Raw genomic sequence first — 21,403 nt, forward strand, 5'->3', positions numbered from 1 at the left:
CCCGCAGCAGCAGCTCGGCTACAACGTAAACAACCTCCCGGCTCTGCTCGCAGCCGGGCCTGCGCAACAGCCGCTGTGGGCGAAGCTGGCGTCGCCGCGGTCGCACCCGGTTGATACCGGAACGCTCCTTCCGCCGCCGCCGCCGGGCGGGCCCGAACACCCCCGCCCCGCCCCGCCGGAACGCCGCGGGCGGGATCCCCCCCCGCCGGGCGACCGCGCAGGCGCCGGCGCACTCCGCCCGCCCTCCTTAGCGGAGCGCGGGCCGGGGCTCATGTGCGCTGCGCTGCGGCGCGCCGCGCCCGGAAGCAACGTGACGCGGCAGGCGGCTGTGGCCGCAGGCGGCGGCGCGCTGTGCCGCCCGGGTGAGTGAGCTGAGCCGTGCCCGGCGGTGGGGGAGCGGCCTGGGCTGCGCCGGGGAGGTCGCGGCGAGGCCCGGCCGAGGGGCAGGGGCGGCTGCCGGCCCTGCCGCCTAGGGGGGGGTCGCAGAGGCGGGCCGCGCTGTCGCGGCCGCCCGTAGCTGAGCGCGACGGGCCCCTACGCGGAGGGGCGAGCCGCGTTGCGGCCGGCGCTGGGCTGTGCCTTCCGTCGGCGCTCCGCGGCAAGTCAAAGCGGTTGCTGCCGGCTCCCCTCCTGCGGCTGGAGGATCAGGAGCCGTTGCTGTATTGCTCGCAGCGGAGGAGTGAGGACTCCGTGAGAAAACAAGCGAGCTAAGCCTTGAAGCTGTAGAGGTGCTGTACGTACAGTCGCTGTAATGCTGCCTGCGCCTGGACGCTCCCTGTTCCTTTGGTCCTTGCAAGCTTTCCAGAGCCTTCTAGACTTTGGTTCAAATTTTCTTGACGGCTACAGAGCATTGCTACTGCGTGGAGTTATTGGCAGAGTGAAATAGCAGTTTGGACCCCTGCAAGCACTTACACGAATTGATAAGAGCTGCGTTGGCCTCATTCTTCTCGAGCTTTGTGACAGCAGAGCTGTCGCCCCTCTTGGGAGTTCTTTTTCCTTGCTTGCCTCTTGTGTCTACTTACAAGATTTCTCCATGCCCAAAGAAAATATTTAAACCCTCCTGACACTTGCGTGACACGTAAAAGTTATTACCTAGGTTTTGACCTGACTCTTGGTGATAAGCCTGTGTTGTTTGCTTAGTGTTTGTTCACAGAAGATACAGCAGGATCAGATCAGAGTTTTTTTTAAGAAACCTGATAGCTCTCTGAAAGAAGTAATAAAACTGTAGATAAAGGAGACTTAATGAGCAAACCTTACACAGTTTTCCAAAAGCCTTTGGCAAGTGTCCCTATACTATGAAGTCAGGAACAGCTTTAGTTTCTTAAATGAAAAATAACTAAAATACTTCCATAAATGCTTATACCTGTGCTGACTCTGTACCATAAAAAATGATGGATACTTGGAAGTGTTTACCTTCTTTCTCTTCTCAGAATTGGTCTTGATGACACTGAGAAGCAATTTATAAAGTGTTAAAATAAAGTTGTCTTCTTCCCTGTCCTATAGTAAAGTATTTATATTTAATCACTTTAGAAAGTACGTTACCTTTTCTGTATTTGTGATGGTGAATAATTTTTGTTAACTGCTTTACAGATTTGTTTGTTTGTTTGCTGTACTGCCTTCCTCCTCTAAGCTACTCTTTTCCAGCATTGTTATAAGAAGTGTATTCAATAGCAGAATGAACATCTTTCAGGCTTAGCTTCGGTAATTTTTCAGCTGCTCTTGTTGCACGTTGTGTTAGTAGGAATATGAAAGCAATGGTATTTTTATGTTTTTCTGCAGCATCCAGGGAAGAAAACATCTGAGAGTCACTGTGGATGATACTCTGAAAAGTCAGTTCCAGGTTGTTGTTAGCAAAAATCAAAAAGTAAATAGAATGGTAGAAATTATCAGGTAAGGAATGAAATGCAGAATAAAAGACCATACCATGCCAGTGTGTAAATCCTTGCTTTGTCTAAACTTGAGTACTCTGTGCAGTTCTGGACTCTCCCTTGGGTGATATGCTGTACTCTGTTTAGGATAACCGGGGAGGTGGAGGAAGAGCAATGGAGATGACTGTATATATGAAATAGCCTTGATACAGGGATAGCAAGAGCATCCTGTACTGATTTGTTAGTGGCAGTGTAGTCTAAGGAGTTGCTGTGCTTCTCTCTTGCTGGTGGTAGTACTCGCATGATTGTATAGACGGGTGGCTCAGTTGGTCACTGAGCAGAATATTACCATGATCAAGCTGTTTTCTGGAGGGGGGTGGGAACTGCAGCTTCGAGTAGGAGGGGTGGCAAAACTGGTGCACTTCTGGTGCTAGAATTGTTTAGGGAAAACTTGAGCATCACAGCAGAGGGAGGAATGAGAGGATGGGTGTACTACAAGCCTGCAAAATCGTGAGTGGTATGGAGAAGGTGAATAGCCCCAGAGCCATGCAAAGCTGGAGACCAGGAGGGTATTCAGGTAGTTTTAATTGCTTTCTTGTCCTGCCCATGTACTTTATCTGGTCATCTGACAGACTGCTGTTCTACTGATGTGTTTTGTTTTATGTCTTATTTTCCCCATTAGGATTTGGGTGTCAGTTTATCCTTTATAGAAACTGAATGCCATCTTGTTTCTCCCCAACCCCAAAAGAGGAGGGCAACACATTGTGAGGGCACAGAATAAAAAAGCAAAGGTAGGTAAAGGCAAATGGCTTAAAAATAAGGAACTGGAGGGAATGCTGAGCTAAGCATGCACAGTTCCCTGAGGCTGAGATGCTGATGAATGCTGTTCTGAGTGGTGGTGTTCTTGGAGAAATGAGAGGACAGGGACTTGGAAATAAATCCTACAGTTGGTGAATATTCCCTAGTTTTTCTTAGGAAGTTGTAGCTGGCTGGCTTAACCATTGCCAGAAGGCAGTTGTTGAAGAGGTTCCACAATGGGGCTTTGGATATGGAGGGTATGAATAAAAAAAACTAGTAGGGCAAAAAAGTGCAACTAAAATTTCTGTAAGAGGTTCTGGAAGAGAGGCTGACACCCAGGGTAGTAAATGTGGAAGTCAGTCTTTCTCCTGAAATACTAAACGAATATTAAACAAGAGTGCCAACTTCAGCCTACGTTTTTCAGAATTCTTTTCATTCTATCCTTGCATTTCCCTGGCTACGGTTTCTCCTGGATATGAACATGTGTCCAGGTACTTGATTTGCATCTTGTTGCTTAGCAGCACTATTGCCACTCTACTTAACCATAGCTATTACAAAATTTCTATTCAGTCTCCATTGCTTTTCCTGAGTGATCTTTGGCACTTGTACAACCTTCATTTGATGGCCATAGGGAAATGGGAACAGAATTGGGATGCTAGTTCTATCATCTTTATCCTTAACAGCTGGTGGAACCTGCTGCTCAGTGCTGAAAACAGGTGGTAAAAGAAAGTAGCCACATTTGATCCAGGCAAGAGTAGAGAGATGACGTTAGGACGAAGGAAATGCTTGAAAGGTGCTAACTAACCCTATCTTGAGGTTTCTTAGTGAGGGCTAGTGCTTGATTAAATTAACTTGTGTCCTTATGTTCCTCACTTACAAATCAGAATAGCTGCTTTAATCAAGATTACTTTTTTTTTCTTAATTAGGTGAGGGAAAAAAGTCTTTGCACAGAGATACACCTATGTTTGTTGCAGTTGTGTCTAGGACTGAAGGTGGACTGTAGCATGCCTGCCTATACAGATTATTAATAATGTCAGGATGGTTCCATGCTTTTTCTCTAAGATGGAACTCTCTTTAAGATTACTCAAGGTGTTCACTGCCCTTAACTATCTGAAATCACAGTTTTCCATTGCTCACTTCCTACTATGCTTGCTGTACACTGAGGTAAATAACTGCTGACCAGGTAGGAAATCTAGGATTCCTTGCCACTAACAAGCATCCTTCCATAAAAACTCCTGGTTTCATGTGGGAAATGAAAGTACCCATTTAGTTGCTGTTCATTTTCTCTTGCCAATTCTTCCTCTATTTCAGTGCCTGAAAAAGAAAAGCAGTTCCTCAGTATGTACAGGGGTTGAGGGGAATCTGTTGCTTTTTATTTGGAAGCACGGTTCAAAGAAGTTGCATGTGCTAAAAATTGGCCATGTAAGCCTAAAATGAGGGCATTCCTGTTTCTTGTTAACTGTTTAAAAATCAAAATGAAGGCTTGGCTTAACATAAAAAATCAGCTGCTATGATACATCTTTAATCACTGTTCTGTCTTTTTAGTGAGTGACCAACATTCTGGTGTTAGTGTTGTCTTTATTCTGCAATTATACACACCAGGTTTATCTTTGCTAATAATTGGACCGGGGAAGAGGGGAGAGCAGGGCCTATGTGTGCTATGATTAAAACAAATTGCACTTCTTGTGAAGTGGAGATCTCCAGATAGTCTTCTAATGAAGTGAACGACCTTATATTTATTTGGGGGGGTTGGTTTGTTTTCCCTCATGTGGAGATAATTGTGAGTTGGGTCTTCTATTACTTCTTGAGACATTGAGGTTTTTGCAAGTGTCTTGAACTCTAACCCGACTACTTGAATATTGTTCACTCTTCATGAGTTTTTTTCCACAGCTGTGAAACTTTCAGAGAAGATTGCTTCCTGATCCCAGAAGGTGATGTGTTAAAGATGTAAAAAAAAAAAAAAAAAAAAAAAAAAAAAGGGGGGGGGGCAAACCCTCCCCCCCAATAAACAACCCTCCAAACAAAAATATCCCACAAACTAAACAAAAACCAAATACCGTCTTGTAACAACATGAGAATTAGTGCTGTTGGAATAATTCTAATAGGTAAATAGGAATATAACAGTGGTAAAATAGGTGTAGGCAGAAGACACTATAACTAGTATCTGAGTTGAACTGAGGAAATACTATGAATTTTGTAGTGTCTTTGAAGATGAGAAACTGTAGATTTACGGTTTCTGCTAATTGCAGTGATAAGAGTGCTTGCAGATGACACCAAGTTGGGTGGGAATGTTGATCTGCTTGAGGGTAGGAAGGCTCCACAGAGGGATCTGGACAGGCTGGATCGATGGGCCAAGGTCAATTGTATGAGATTCAACAAGGCCAAGTGCCGGGTCCTGCACTTGGGTCACAACAACCCCATACAGCGCTACAGGCTTGGGGAAGAGTGGCTGGAAAGCTGCCTGGTGGAAAAGGACCTGGGGGTGTCGGTCGACAGCTGACAGCCAGCTGAATATGATCCAGCAGTGTGCTGAGGTGGCCAAGAAGGCCAATAGCATCTGGGCTTCTATCAGAGATCGTGTGGCCAGCAGGACTAGGGAAGTGATTGTCCTCCTGTACTCGGCACTGGTGAGGCCGCACCTTGAACGCTGTGTTCAGTTTTGGGCCCCTCGCTACAAGAAAGACATTGAGGTGCTAGAGCGTGTCCGGAGAAGGGCAACGAAGCTGGTGAAGGGTCTGGAGCACGAGTCTTAGGAGGAGCAGCTGAGGGAACTGGGGCTCTTTAGTCTGGAGAAGAAGCTGAGGGGAGACCTTATCGCTCTCTACAACTACCTGAAAGGAGGTCGTAGCAAGGTGGGGGTTGGTCTCTTCTCCCAAGTAACAAGTGATAGGATGAGAGGAAACGGCCTCAAGTTGCGCCAGGGGAGGTTGAGATTGGATATTAGGAAAAATTTCTTCACCAAAAGTGTTGTGAAGCGTTGGAACAGGCTGCCCGGGAAAGCGGTGGAATCACCATCCCTGGAGGCATTTAAAAGATGCACTTAGGGACATGGTTTAATGGTGGACTTGGCAGTGTTAAGCTTACGGTTGGACTCGATAATCCTGAAGGTCTTTTCCAACCTAAATGATTCTATGAGTCTCTTAGAATCATAGAATCATTTAGGTTGGAAAAGACCTTCAAGATCATCGAGTCCAACCATCATCCATGCCCACTAAACCATGTTATGGAGTACCCTGTCTACGCACTTTTTGAATACCTCCAGGGATGGTGACTCAACCACTTCCCTGGGCAGCCTATTCCAATGTTTGACAACCCTCTCAGTAAAGAAATTTTTCCTAATATCTAACCTAAATCTCCCTTGCCGCAGCTTGAGGCCATTTCCTCTCATCCTATCTCCAGCCACCTGACAGAAGAGACCAGCACCCACCTTGCTACAACCCCCCTTTAGTTGTAGAGAGCGATAAGGTCTCCCCTCAGCCTCCTCTTTTCCAGACTAAACAACCTCAGTTCCCTTAGCTGCTCCTCCTAAGACTTGTGCTCCAGACCCCTCACCAACTTGGTTGCCCTTCTCTGGACACGTTCCAGCAACTCAGTGTCTTTCCTGTAGCAAGGGGCCCAAAACTGAACACAGGACTCGAGGTGCGGCCTCACCAGTGCTGAGTACAGGGGAACAATCACCTCCCTGCTCCTGCTGGCCACATGTTTGCCAGGATGTGATTGGCCTTCTTGGCCACCTGGGCACACTGCTGGATCATATTCAGCTGGCTGTCAGCCAGCACCCCCAGGTCTTTCTCTGCCGGGCAGCTTTCCAGCCACTCTTCCCCAAGCCTGTAGCGCTGTATGGGGTTGTTGTGACCCAAGTGCAGGACCCGGCACTTGGCCTTGTTGAACCTCGTACAATTGGCCTCGGCCCATCGATCCAGCCTGTCCAGATCCCTCTGTGGAGCCTCCTTACCCTCAAGCAGATTGACCCTGCCTCCCAACTTTGTGTCATCTGCAAACTTGCTGAGGGTGTACTCGATCTCCTCGTCCAAATCGTTGATAAAGATATTAAACAGAACGGGGCCCAACACCGAGCCCTGGGGAACACCACTTGTGACCCGCCACCAGCTGGATTTCACCCCATTCACCACAACCCTCTGGGCTCATCCAGCCAGCAAGTTTTTCACCCAGCGAAGAGTACGCTTGTTTTAATTTAGAAGTGAATGCAAATGCCGTATGGGGGATATAGGTGAAGAGCAAAGCCAGGACTCTTGCCCTTGTGGAAGGGTGTGGGCTACAGTGGAGAAAACAAAGGCGGTAAAGGGCCTACAGAGGTAAAGCCACTCCCAAAAGTTTGTCTACAGCTCCTTTTCATCTGCTGTCTGCATCAGACTGCAAACACCTGGGAACAGGGAGAATCAAGGTCAAGGGAAGCTGGATGTGGGAGATGGCTAGGCAGCCTGTGCTGCGGGGAGGGCTGTCTGGACTAGTCTGGGACTAGACGGAAAACAGTTGTTAATGCTCCAACCTGTAAAGCCCTGGATTTTGTGCTGCAACGTGGAGCAGAATTACATCATCTGCTGGGACAGCAGGACGGGAAGGTGAGCGTGCTGGTGGGAGGGATGAGGCTGGAGCCGCGGAGGTTACATCAGCCAGCCGTAGCTGTTGGGTGCCTGCGCGGCGAGCTGATGTGGCGCCCGCTGCCGGGAGGCCGGGGATTGGCTGCGGCGGGTCAGCTGGTCCGGCCGCGCCCGCCGCGGCGGGAGCGGGGTCGCGTCGCGGTCCTGGTGCCGCCGCAGGTGCTGGTGCTCGTGGACATCTCTGTCGCAGCTTCAGCAGGAGGGGTCAGGTACGGAAATCCTGGTGGCTGCAAGTGCTGAGGCAAGGAGTGACGCCTGGAGGTGTCAGTGATAAATGTGCGGCAAGCCATTTGTCTGCCGTTGCGTTTTGTGAAGCTGAACTCGCTGTCTGTGCCTGATTGGGTTTTGCTGCTTGCTCCTGGTGTGAATCGCTCGGTTCCTCCGCTTGCACTTCCCAGGGCAGGCAGTTGGAGGTACTAGTACTGTCTCTAGTGCTGGTGCTATACAGCCCTGCTGTGCTGCTTCGCTTACTTGTAGACGAGGTATAGCAAAATGGAACAATACTCAACGTCCACCGATACTATCTTTTGAGGTACCCAGAACAGTTCCGACAGGCCAGTAACAGGGTTTTATTCCGCTGCACAAGGCAGTGTCAATAGATGCAGGCTGCTGCGACCACGCTGTCCTGCTGGAATGGATTCTTGGTAGAAAAGAATTGCATGGTACGTGTTGCGTTGAATTGCCTGTTGTCTGTGCGTATAACTTCTATAGAACCTGGGCAAAGCTATTTGCGGACTGTTCTAAAGACAATTTATTTGAAGCTTTATTTTAGTCAGTTCTTCTCAGCTGGCTTCCCTCTGGGAAGGTTTCTTGGTTTTGAGTTTGCATTAAGAACTGCAGATATATTTTTTTTCCTTACAAAAGTTTTCATTTTAAGGTAACAAAGCTGCTTAAATAACAAAACCCCTGAATGTTACAGAGGACTTATTTGTGTTATGGTAAAGATTTGCTTCATTAAAATTATGTGTATTTCCTTGGAACTTGATTTCTCTCTGCTTAATTGCTTAAGTGTAGTACAGTTTAGCTCTTTCTATAGGAGTTTGGTTTCCAGATTTTTTTCCCTTGTGGAATGTCCTCACACTTAGTTGAGATATTGGCCTTTATATATAAAACTGTGAAAAAAAGTTATTTAGTTTTATTTTATCAACTCACTGCAAATATCTGTGGACATCCCATGGGTCTGCAGCCAACAGACTGAAAAATCAGTGTTACAGATTGTTGTTGTTAAAAGGCACCGGTTTTAGGATTTGAGACCTCTGATTGCTTGGTAAGGTGACTAAGTCTCTTTACACTGATCTGGAGCAGAATCTAAATGTACTGTGTTGTTTAACAACTGTTATGGAGATAATAAATTAATAAAAACTAGCCAATAGTATTGCTTTCTATGAGCAATAATATAAGGATAACTTTTATTATTTAAAGAGATGATGGGAGAATGATATTTTTAAAAGTCAGGTTTGGAGACTAGTTTGGAAGGAGTAGGTCTTCCTGGTAATGAAAAAACCATAAATTTTTAAGCTGTTGCTGGAGTCTTGGAGAAATACCTGAATAATGCATTTTGCATTTCTTTTTATTGCTCCCTCCCCTCCAAGTAAGGCAGATTTTAAAATTTTTATTATTATTATTTTAGTTTTAATTTTTAATTTTTTTAATTAATTTTTTTAAAATTATGTACCTTTTTTTGGTTTGTTGCTGAAGACCAGAACCATTCCAGGCATGGAAATGGGAGTAGAATGGAAAATGAGGATTGAAAGTAACTTTAAATCCTTGATTGAGTAAGAGGAGAGAAAGGAGTTGTTCTGCAGCCTCGGACTAGCCTGAAAGAAAGCGTGTAATTTACAGTATGTCCTGCGCCCTGTCTGTGCTTTCTGGCAGCGTCATTCCCATTTCACTTATTTTCTTGGTGTCTGCTGCTGCTTTAAAATTTCCATTTCTGTTGTCTTGTTAACTTAGCCTCCTTGCCTTTTCTCACGAGCTAGTTGCAAAAATGTGCTATTTCTTTCTAATCTTTTTCCTTCAAAAGATCCACACTGTCCGCCACCTCTCACTGCTCACTGTCTGCTTGCTCTTAGCAAAGTTGTCTCTGGTAAAGGGAAGCAGGAGGCAGTCTTCCAGAAGGACAAGGTTGCTCTTAGTTGCAAGCAGCCCTGTAGTGGGAATGTGAAGTGGTTCTCTGGCAGATCAGTAGGAGCAACTAAGGACACAACACAGCTTGATCTAGCTAGTATGGGTCTATATTCTAGTGACAGTGCAACACCAGGTGAAGGTTATTACCGTGGTGGGAATCAAAGGCCTGACAGAAGAGGTTGTAACAGGAAATGTCTGGGGGTGAAACTTCAGGTAGAGTGCCTGGTTCTCTTCCCTAAGGGAGCTGGTCTGTGAAGGAACCTGAAGAGGAACAGGCAGTTCCACTCAGGATAGTTGTGGTGGAAGGGGTTCTGGATAAAGGACCTGCTGTTTGCCAGTTCAGGTTGTCAGGAGCTGCTGGACTTGGCCATTGCTCTGAGACAGAACTGAGACCCTGCTGGGAAGATGACGGCTGACAGTAGATGCTAGGGTGGACTTCAAGGTGGAAGGGTCAGACAGCCAGACATATGAACAGTGGGAATTGTTGTGCCCCCCCAGAGGCAGGTGCATGAGGTGCCTGGTAAGGGTTCAAAGAGGGAATGTCTAGTTGGTACTGTTCACCTTTAAGCTTGCCCTGTTATGAGAAGAGAGCTTGGACTACTTGCTCAGTTGTATCATCTGCTCTGAGTCCTTTGTCTGCCTCGACCTGGCAGTGGTCACGACTGCCATTTCAGATGAAATACAGAACTGGAGGGATGTTGAAGATTAATATTGTTAAAAAGCCGTGCTATGTAATCTTTACTAGACAAAACAGGAGAGCCATTATCTGCTGGTGGCTGACTTGTCTTATGTAGAGGTGTATATTTTGGTAAGGATTATAATGAGGTATAATAACAATACACTGGTGTGGGGTAATGAAGCAACTCGAAGTGTTCGTGTACATGTATGCCAGAACTGCCAGGTGCTATAACTGTCATGGTATTTGTAATAGCAGTCTTCCAATGCAGTTACTATGAGCTCTCCTTGTCCTCTCTTCAGTACCTTCTCCCTACCGCAGCTTGTGCAATGTTGTTTGCTCTATTCCAACAGTGCAGAGGGATGGTTTGAAAGCAAGTAAAGGAAGCAAAATTTTGTAAAAGGGGAAGGAGAGGTTTCATGGCTTAAGCGCTGTCTGGGAGAACTGGATTCTTGTTAATCTCCTTTGTTTCCTTTGTGATACTAGGTGCATTACTTCAACTAGATCTGTCCTAGGAAATGGCTAATTGTGTATCCCTTGTTTGCTGGGTGCTTGCTCTAGTGGATTTTGACTTGCAAGAATCCTGAGTGTTTACAAGTTCAGTCAAGGGAAACTGGTGCCAAATACCTTTGAAATTGTTGCCTTACTTGTAATCATGGTTAACATTTTGTCATTTGGTAGTGCTCAGGGAAAAGTGAGTCAGCATATTTTCTATATTGAATAGGGCTGAGATTCATAAGGATAGTAGATGCTCTGTTGTGGGGTGTACAGAGAAGTCTGTATGATACAACCTCTCTCTATTTTTTTTTTTTTTTTTCTTCCAGGCTTCCCTGTGGACAAAGTTAGGACTCTTCTCCATTGTCGATACACCCACTAATAATGTTTTCCCTTCTTGGGGAACCACGTTTTGTTCTTGATCTTTAATAATGATCTTCTGCCAGCAGGCAGGGAACAGGGGCCTTCAGTTCTTCTAAGTCACAGTCTGAGAATTCTGCAAAATGGAGAGACTGGGCTGTCTGTCTCTTGCACAAGGAAATTGTGTTAAGACTGTACAGGACAAAGAGGAGTTGGGGTGGGGGGGCTGCGTGAGGAGAGAGATACAGATGGAAATTCACTGATATTTAACCAATTTTCCGCCTTCCTCCCTTCCTTTTAACTTACAGATATCCTTGATTTGCAGAAGGCATCTCAAAATGTTGTGTCGAGCTGCTCTGAGCCCCCTTGTCCGTTCCCCTGGATGGTGCTTTGTGTTATCGCCACATGCCATCGCAGCCATTTCCCGTTTATGTATGTATGAGAGAAAGCACACATTTCTAATAATGTTGGTCAGTATGTGTCTGGGTATGCTTATACTCTTTCCTATGTTGAAAGGAAAATCACTTCATTAACATCATTCAAAACTTGCAGGCTCTGGAGTGAGTTGCAGTTAGAAGCTCTACTTTCTTAAAGTTACTTTCTCCCTTAACTCAATAATATTCAGCTGATGTCTGAGGGGGCTATTTTTCATTCTGGCATGCATTTCAAGCAAAAAAAATCAGTTGTGAAAGTACTGCTACTGTAAAAGTTCTTTATTTCAACCTCATACATTCCTGGAAAACAAGATCTGATTATGTCTGCTCCCCCATTTGTGTTTTCAACCCACAGATGTCTTGAGTAAAACAAGGTGTGAAGCTCAAATTTATTCAGATTAGATAAAAGTGGAAAGATGCTTGCAGGAAACCTGAGTGTAAATACATCGGTGCCCTGTAAATAGTTGTTCCCTGAAAACCTAACTTGAGAGAACCATTCACTGTCTATTTGATTAGTGGTCTGAAATAGAGAAGGCAAGGACAGATAGACTCTATTAGATCAAGAGATTAACTGTTTACTGTTGCATGCAAGGTTAATTTCCCATTGGTCTGTGTGTTAACAGTTCTCTTTTGTTGATATTTATATGAATTAATAAATGTTGAGATCTTTAAAATGCTAAACTTGTTTTTTCTGAGCTATAGTTCTGTTGACTTCTGCATTTGTAGTATTTCTAAATATTCCGCATTTTCCGAAGTCAGTAAACTACTTGGTTAACACTGTGAAAATTATTCCTTAGTATTGACAGTAGTCAGTATCCAGTATTGGAACAACTCTGGTTACTTCATCGGTTGCATTGTAAAGCTGAATTGAGCATTTATCAGTTTTCTTTTGTTGTCCACTGTTTCTGTCGTGATCCTGTTCAGCTTGTCTATTTTGAAATTCTGCTTCTTTACTCCCGAGAAGCAAGCCTCATGCAGGTTTCATAAAAGAATCTGCATTGCCAAATACTAAAGTCTTTTTCATATGTTTCTCCTTCTTTATTAAGGAAGTGAAACTGTTGACAAGGTACTGGATATAAAAACTGGAATGCCTAGAAACCTATTTGTCCAAAACGTTGACTGGATGGCTATATCAGTTTCTTCCTAATTGCATATGAAGCAAGTTAATGGGCTTGCATCACCAGAAGTGTTTTGCATATGTAACGTGGGAGCTGACTTCACATCTTAGTCCAGTCTAAAATAACTAAAAAAGACAGGTTTATGCAGTCATAGAGCAAGGTTAGCAATTAGGGCTTTAGCAGAGATGAATGAAATTCTCTGCGTGTCCTAGAACCATTGTCATCTTCCATGTTTTACTGAAAAAATAAGTGGTTTCTTTTCAGATACTGGTTATCTCTCAACAGCTGCCTTCTTGGAACCTTCTAAACCCTGAAGCTCTAGCCAAGAGAATTGGAAACAATTTGGTTTTACTCCTTTCTGGTCATACTGTGTGGGATAGGCAAATACTATATAGTCATGTATAATCTGGAAAGAACAGTTAAATTGGAATCCTTCACCTGTTCTTTCGTATGTATTGTAGGCTTTATTTACATTCACAAGTATTCCCTCATGAAAATGAGGGGCAAATGAAACTCATCTCCAAATTCCATTTTCTAATTTTATATGCGTGACATGTTAGTGCAGCCCTCAGTTATGATTAATCATTTAAGCTTCTTCTGCATGTCTGATGAACAAAAGATTTACTTATTTAAAACGTTGTTAAAGGACAAGTTTCTCTTTTTTATGTTCATTTCTGTCTTTCTCCAGCAGAAGTAACACCCAGAATAGTCACTTTAGGTTATAAATGAATCTATTTTGTATTATGGAGCATCAAAATTAGAGAGACTGAACAGATTAAATAAAATCAGATAACTCTGACCATGGCATAGGATTCAGTTTACTGATTTGTAAAGAAGCCTCTGCATCTTCAGATGAGATATTGGTTAGGATTGACTAGAATAGAATAGTTCAGTTGGAAGGGCCCTACAGTGATCATCTAGTCCAACTGCCTGACCACTTCAGCGCTGACCAAAAGTTAAAGCATGTTATTAAGGGCATTGTCCAAATGCCTCTTAAGCCCTGACAGGCATGGGGCATCGACCACCTCTCGAGGAAGCCTGTTGCCGTGTTTGAACACCCTCTTGGTAAAGAAATGCTTCCTGATGTCCAGTCTGAACCTCCCCTGATGCAGCTTCGAACCAGTCCCATGTGTCCTGTCCCTGGACGCCAGGGAGGAGAGATCAGCACCTCCCTCTCCACGTCCCCTCCTCAGGAAGCTGTGCCCCTCAGCCTCCTTCTCTCCGAACGAGACAAACCCAGAGTCCTCAGCTGCCCCTCAGAGGACGTGCCTTCCAGCCCCTTCACCAGCTTGGTTGCCCTCCTCTGGGCACATTCAAGGACCAAAACGTCCTCCTTAAATTGAGGGGCCCAGCACCGCACACAGTATTCCAGGTGAGGCCGCACCAACAATAAACACATCGGGTCAATCACCTCTTTTGACCGGCTGCTCATGCTGTGTTTGGTGCCCCCCAGAATGCAGTTTGCCCTCTTGGCTGCCAGGGCACACTGCTGACTCACATTGAGCCTGCTGTCGACCAGCACCCCCGGATCCCTTTCCGCAGGGCTGCTCGCCAGCCACTCTTCTCCCAATTTATACTTGTGTCCAGCGTTACTCTGTCCCCGGTGCAGAATCCGGCATTTGGACTTGTTAAATTTCATGCCATTGACGATTGCCCAATGCTCCAATCTATACATCCCTCCACAAGGCCTCTTGTCCTTTGAGAGAGTCAACAGCACCTCCCAGTTTAGTATCATCTGCAAACTTGCCAATGGTGCAGTCAACTCCTGCATCCAGATCATTGATAAAAATGTTGAACAGCACTTGCCCTAGGATTGAGCCCTGAGGAACACCGCTGCTTACCGGTCCCTAGCCAGATATAGCCCCATTCACTACAACCCTTTGAGCCCTGTCTTCCAGTGAGTTCTTCACCCAGCACACCGTGAACCTGCGTATCTCACAGCTGGACAACTTGTCCAGAAGGATGCTGTGAGGAACAGTATCAAAAGCCTCACTAAAATCCAGAAAAACTACATCCACCATCTTCCCTGCATTCAGTGGGCAGGTGACCTTATCATAGCGTATCAAATTAGTTAAACGGGACTTTCCCTTTGTGAACCCATGTGACTATGCCTGATGACTGCATTGTTCTTTATATGCCTTTCAATAGCATCCAGTATGATCTTCTCCATAACTTTTCCATGAATGTGTGCCATCTTTTGACTAAGTTGCACTTTTGGTCCCAGAGTGTAGTGTCAGTAGCCACTTTTTCAGTAATTGCATCAGAAGCGTTCTCCGTCTTTTATGCTATACTGGTATTTTTGAGACTGTCTAAAAGTTGACATGGTTTAATACAGTTTCTTAATAGCGGTACAAGAAGAGCTAGATGGAGGATAAGGAAATGTGGTTTCAAATTCTTTTCAAGTAATATGGCTTATCCATATTATATTAATTATCCAGTTGACACACTTGGACTGCATGTATTCTTATCTGCATGACTCCTTCAGATGCAATTCACTGTGGCTCTGCAAAACTTCATATGAAGTATGTTGGAAGTGCTTTCTGTCTGCCTTCATTTCTTCAGCTTAACTTTGGGACTTTATGTGTTTGGGTCCACCTCTTTGTCAATTAGAAAGGATCCAGACTGTTCCTTGTGATTGTACCTTAATAGTCACGATCCTCTTTAATCTGCTGTGCTGATAGTGGGCTTGCTGACCTTTGCAGACATTTTGAAAACAAATATTTTGCTGGCAAGTGTTCCCTAGCTCATTGACTTGGGCAAAGTGCCAGCCTTACGTATCTTGTGTCTTACCTGTGTAATGCTGTGACTATCTCTTCTCCCTCCAATGCCTATTTATCCTGTAGGAAGGTAACTTCCAGTTTGTATGTCCATCATCCCCCTTCTGCTGCCCCTAGTTGAGCAACCTGCAAAAATACCTGACCTAGAGATGTTGTAAAAGCTGTGTTTCTTTTCTTCCCTAAGAGTCAAGCTTTCTGTGCTACTACAGATGGGAAAACTCTCTAGCTGTATCTAATGAGGTGAGGCAAAGGAGATTGTTTTTAAAGCTAGTACTGTTACTTCTGATGTGAGCTGTATGGGCTTTTTTACAGTGTCCTTCAGTTTGGTCTTCTAGATTCCCAGAGTCAAAGCTCTGTTACACATGGGGTATTGCCTTATATACCTTAGGGACGGTTAGAGCTGCTCAGATATTATTGGTTCTCACTTTATTTTGGTGACTTGAAAGCTAGCTTCTCGTTCCTTGTCACTGAGAAGTGTGTATTGTGAGCTTTAGCCTTGGAAAGGGAGGAAATGTTACATGACTTCAAGGGCTTAAAGTCTGAATGAAACACTTAAAACTGCATTTTTTTTTTTCTTTCTTTCTTTCTTTAACCACAGATCTCCCTTGCTATAACCAAAGATTAAGGAATGAGTCCATCCGTCGTTGGAGCAACATCCCATTTATCACTATGCCACTCAGCCGTGCACATGGAAAATCATTTGCACACCGCAGTGAGCTGAAGCATGCAAAGCGGATTGTAGTGAAGCTGGGTAGTGCTGTTGTGACTCGAGGGGATGAGTGTGGCTTGGCCCTTGGGAGGCTGGCATCTATTGTAGAGCAGGTAATTCAGATACTTGGTGATTGTTGGATGGCACAGAAGATTGTAGGAAAAACTCAAAAAACAGTGATGGCCGTTTAAAGCAACATGTTGGCCTTTCCCTTTTTCATTCCCCTGTGCTGTGGTAGCATAAGCCATGTAACTCTGTAAATAGGTGTTTAAAGGTGTGGTGAGTTAACCTTGACCAGCAGCTAAGCACCCATACAGATGCTTGTTTGCTCCCCCACCTCTGCCCCACCACCACTCGGATTGGGAAGAAAATAGGAAGAGCAAAAGTAAGAAAACCTAAGGGTTGAAATAAAGACGGTTTAATAAGTGAAGGAAAAGGGAAAAGAAATAAGCGATGCTAAGGCAATCACTCACTACCTCGCACAAGCAGACCAATGCCCAGCTAGTCCCCGAGTGATGGCCACCTTGGAAGACAACCCCCTGCCCTTTCCTATTCTGCTACCCTGGTTTTATTACTGAGCATGATGTGATATGGTATGGAGTGTCCCTTTGGCCAGTTCACGTCAGCTGTCCCAAATGTGTCCTCTCTGAACTTCTTGCCCAGCCTCTAGCCTATGTGCTGTGATGGGACATAGTGGGAAAAAGAAAGTGTTGATGCTGTGCAAGTGCTGCTCAGCATGGGAAAAAGAGAAAGCTTTGATGCTGTGCAAGCACTATTTAGCAATAGGCAAAACACCGGAATGTTATCAACAATGTTTTAGTCCTGAAATCCAAAACACAGCACTATATAGGCCCTTATGAAGAAAGTTAACTCCCATCTTGGCCAGACCCAGTATAGAGGGTGAGATTTTTATGCAATAGCTAAGACGTGACTGGGGCATTAGTTGGACCTAGTGGGAAGGTGGCACTGAAGTTTGTGAAGTCTGCAGAAAGAGTAGATCCTTCTTGATTACCTGAGCATTTGCAGATTTCCTCCAGGAGAAAGCTTGAGACCTCATTACTTCTAGGAAAAACTGATGGGATCAGCTCAGGAATTGTTTCTCCAAAATGAAATTATGACTTTTGGGGGGATTGGACATGTCTTCTCTGGGAAGTAAAGTTAACATAATAAATTAAATTCATGTAAGACATCTAGCTTTAGAGCTTTGAAAGGAATCTGGCCAGGTGCATGTAAGGAAGAAGTAATTAAAAGCTGTATTATCAGAGTTAGCGTCTTCACTTCTAGAATTTAGTTACTGTATAATGGAAGTTTTGGGAATGGATGGCAAATAAGAGGGTTGGGGGAAGGTCCAGCTGCTACTTTAAAGCTTTTTCATATCTTATCTTTCCTTACCTGTAGCAATGGAGGTGGAGGGGCGAGGGGTATAGAAGTGTTACCATGTAATATGTATTGTGAAAATTCAAGCATGACTCTGTCATAAAAACTGGTATTGTGAAAAGAAAGTTTAGCAGAAGCTATAGATTGCATGCAGTCCTTTGCATAGCTCCTAAGTGGCTAGGCAGGTATGCAGGAGTATCTTAGAGGGTGGTTGCCTTGCTTTCTGCATCCATGGATAAAGCAAAACACTTGTGTCAGCAAGAACTGGTGAGCATGTTATAACAGCCAGAACTGTCATGCTAGCAGTGATCATACTCCAGGCCCTATTTCTTATGTTCTGTACTTACAGGTGTCAATGCTGCAGAATCAGGGCCGAGAGATGATGATTGTAACCAGTGGTGCTGTAGCTTTTGGAAAGCAACGGTTGCGTCATGAGATCTTGCTTTCTCAGAGTGTGAGGCAAGCGCTTCATTCAGGCCAGAGTCAGCTAAAAGATATGGTGAGTGACTGGCAGCATTCCCGCTTTTCCTTGAATGTTGGGTGGTACCTGCTCAAGTCACTGCCTGACAGCAGTTCTTTATCTTTGTAGGCTATTCCAGTCTTGGAGGCCCGAGCCTGTGCAGCAGCTGGCCAGAGTGGACTAATGGCTCTGTATGAGGCCATGTTTACACAGTACAGCATCTGTGCGGCTCAAGTAAGAGATTCCTTCTTTCCTAGACTGACTTGCTACTTCAGTCACTGATGGAATTGTTCTCGGGAGTTTTTCTGTGTTTTATACGCTGCTATTTTTACTGTAGTCTTGTATTTCTATTGCCGTCCTACATTTGTGGCTTATTATTCTAGCGTAAATGATAGCTTATACAGGAGTGCCTTGCTGAGTATTTCTGAAATGGAGTTATCTATTGTCAAGGTGAAGCAAATAGGCTTTTTCTTTTTAGAATTGGTGTGTGCCCTGCTCTTATGTACAGCGGGGGGCGCTCTATTAAGGTCTATTCACAAAAGATAAAGTTGGTGATCCAAAGTGAGGGTTTAAAAATCACAAGTGACTGAACTGCCACACAGTCTGTAAAGCTGACAGAAGTGCATATCCACACTTAGAACTTGCTGTCCATCTGCTCTTCAAACCTTTCTAACTTGTGGGTGGTGGTATCCCTAGCCTGGGTCTTCTACCTATAACCTATACTGAATGCTGCAACTGTATTAATTGAACTACTCTTAAACAGGCTTTGCTTATCTTAAATACTCTGAGAATACAGAATTGCATCAACTGTAAGTCCTTATTTGTTTAGACACTTTTAATTAATTTAGGAGCCTAGAATGAAGTCTTGCTTGGAGGAACTTCTTCCTGTAACACAGTATAGCTCTAAAATGTTTACAGTACAGCTAACAATCCCTGTAGGTTGCACTGGATTATAATCTTGTTCAAGTTGGTAGACAACTGTCATTCCTTCAATTTAAAAGAATTAATTGCCCATGCCAAAAAAGTCAGTGTACACATTGATTCCAAGTGCTATTGTAACATTTGTGTGGTGGAGTTGTTTGCTTAGTTCTCAAATGTCCAGTAGTAGAGTAAAAATGAAAAAAAAGTCTCTTCAGAGCAGAAGTTGAGGGGTTTTTGTCTTAAAATACCAAAAAGAAAGGGGTGATGTCTGCACGCAGGAGGCTTTAAGACCAAGATTCTTTCAGAAAAGCAAGTGAGTTCTAGAGCTGAAGAGAAGTCTTGAGGCAAAGCATCCCTCCTGCTTGCGGCAGTAGAAACATTACACTGGGAAGGAAAACAGGAAAAGCAGTGTCTTGAGTAATCTTACAAATTGTTTAGGGTCTTAGTAGTTATCATCAGCATCTATGTTCTGCTTATGTTTTTTTTCCTAAGTTGATTCCTGGAGCCTGTGATCTGTCGGCTTGAGAAAGGCCCTTATAGGCTCCAGTGGAAGTTCAGGCATATAAACCTGAAAATGTTGTGCAAAGAGTGTTTCTCACTTGTATTCTTTATCCTTTAAATGTGGCTTATGTTTCTTTAGTGACCCAAAGGGCACGGCTGATCTGTTATGATATGTTAATACATACGTTCATGATGTTGTTCTCGGGAAAAGCGGTAGGCTAACTATATATTAATTTATTTTCCTCCTTTTAGATTTTAGTCACCAACCTGGATTTCCATGATGAACAGAAGCGTCGGAACTTAAATGGAACATTGCATGAGCTTCTAAGAATGAATATTGTCCCTATAATTAACACTAATGATGCTGTTGTTCCACCTCCAGAGCCGAATAGTGATCTGCAGGGGGTAAATGTGGGTAAAGTATTGCAAGGGGGTGAATCCTGCTTGTAGATGGTACAGCAGTAATGTGTACTTCACTAATGCCGTAACTGGGGACCTCTGAAGCCTGCAGCAGGGAAACAAACATACAGAATTAGTAATGTGGACAGAGGGTACTGGAAGACTATGCTGACCTGTCTGCTTCTGGCATGATACAGTGCTGTGGGGTGAAAGCAGGGCAGACGATGTCTGCTCTGCCAAAAGCAAGCATGCCCAGTTTCGTTTTCACTGAATAGCTGAAGTTGGAAGGGACTTCTGCAGGTCACGTAGTCCAGCACCCCTGCTTAAAGCAGGGTCTGTTAGTACCTGTTGTCCTGTCACTGGGCACCAAGGTGGAGAATGCAGGTACTGATCACACTGCTTGTCATGTTGATACCGCTTTACTGCACTCCAAAAGCGTATGTACTTTCACACAAAGATCACCTTCTAAGTTTCCAGTGGGCGTGAACAAAGTAGCTCAGAAGGACTTGGTATGTTGGAGCCAAATATTTCCTAGTTCCTCCCGCTATTCAGTGCTGCTGATATGCATGTGCATTGCAGGTGATTAGTGTGAAGGATAACGACAGTCTGGCAGCACGACTGGCTGTGGAAATGAAAACTGATCTCCTGATTGTTCTCTCAGATGTAGAAGGTTTGTGAGTCATTTCTTTACTTTCTTCTTCTATTGAAGTACATCAGATAGTCAAACCAACCTATGTATTTGGGTTTTGCTGATCTTTTCAGTTTATATCTTTTACAGGGACAATTACAATGTACCCCGTAACTCCTTAAGGCATATATCCAATGCTGATGCTGTTGCATAAGCCAAACGGTGTCTGCCACACTGTTGAATCTGGGTGGGTGAGAATGCATGTGAAGTTGAGACTTGTTCCAGAACGCAGAATACAATATGTACTATGGTACTTCTGCTAGCTTCACAGAATTGTATGATATAGTCATGAGTAATATGCAGGATAAAGGCTGTGTGTTTAGAATCAGGAGTATAAGCCACATACTGTTCTACAATAGTTTGTTTCTTCTGGCAGGAGGTTCTGTCTTTCAGTGAATTATGGGTATGTTACAAGTCCTGGTCATTGCCTTCCGGATACCTGGAACTTACTAGCTTTTTCTGTCTCCCAGACATCTGGCTTACACTGCTTTACTCTTCTAAGCTGTGCTGCTGTGACATAAGTCTGTCACCTATGGATGTTGAAGCTCCTTTTCTAGAGAGAGGAGGGTAGTGGATCCAGTTTCAGATCAGTGCAGTCCGCATAACCCAAGTCACATAGTCTTTTCATCTTCTCCAGATGGGTTTCTTTCAGTGGATCCTGGACTTTGGGACATATTGTAGGCCATGAGGAGGAAGGAGGTGCCTTTCCATAGACACAGTTTCTTTTAGCACATTCAGCTGGATCTCATGGTTGATTCTAGCTGAAATGACTGTCTGAGAACAACTCATAAAAGCGATAGTCAAAACAAGTTGTAAAAAAAAAATTAACACCCAACACCCTCATCCTCCAAGCTTATTCATTCAATGTGACATCTTGTTTATGGAATGATGCATGTCTTCTCCTATCAAGGAAGGACACAGATAGTATGCACCTCTAATTTGTAATGCCAGTATTTGTTCATATAGAATTTCTGGGAAGTCTGGTGGTAGAGTTTAGGTTTAACATCTTAGGTAAACCAAAGCGTCATTCAACTCCAAACATAGTTACATAAAATTACTAGATTTTTTAAAAA

General features: G+C 44.3%; 1 protein-coding gene across 8 annotated transcripts in view; it reads left to right on the forward strand.

Annotated features, from left to right (window-relative positions):
- The first annotated feature begins 392 nt into the window (after positions 1-392).
- The window catches only part of ALDH18A1 (aldehyde dehydrogenase 18 family member A1), a 43,069-nt gene continuing 22,058 nt past the window's right edge, over positions 393-21,403 (forward strand). Inside the window, exons 1-8 of one of the 8 annotated variants that reach the window (XM_052798438.1) lie at positions 393-2,445; positions 2,551-2,659; positions 11,255-11,378; positions 15,874-16,097; positions 17,711-17,860; positions 17,951-18,055; positions 19,496-19,654; positions 20,222-20,312. In XM_052798438.1, coding sequence (XP_052654398.1) covers positions 11,285-11,378; positions 15,874-16,097; positions 17,711-17,860; positions 17,951-18,055; positions 19,496-19,654; positions 20,222-20,312 — 823 coding nt within the window. In that variant the 5' untranslated portion in view covers positions 393-2,445; positions 2,551-2,659; positions 11,255-11,284. Of the gene's footprint in view, positions 2,660-7,399; positions 7,498-11,254; positions 11,379-15,459; positions 15,516-15,873; positions 16,098-17,710; positions 17,861-17,950; positions 18,056-19,495; positions 19,655-20,221; positions 20,313-21,403 lie in introns of those variants that run through there. The other 7 variants (XM_052798437.1, XM_052798439.1, XM_052798440.1 and 4 more) reach the window with 7 other exon arrangements.

Source organism: Harpia harpyja, chromosome 10 (assembly GCF_026419915.1).
Source record: "Harpia harpyja isolate bHarHar1 chromosome 10, bHarHar1 primary haplotype, whole genome shotgun sequence".
Lineage (NCBI taxonomy): Eukaryota > Metazoa > Chordata > Aves > Accipitriformes > Accipitridae > Harpia > Harpia harpyja.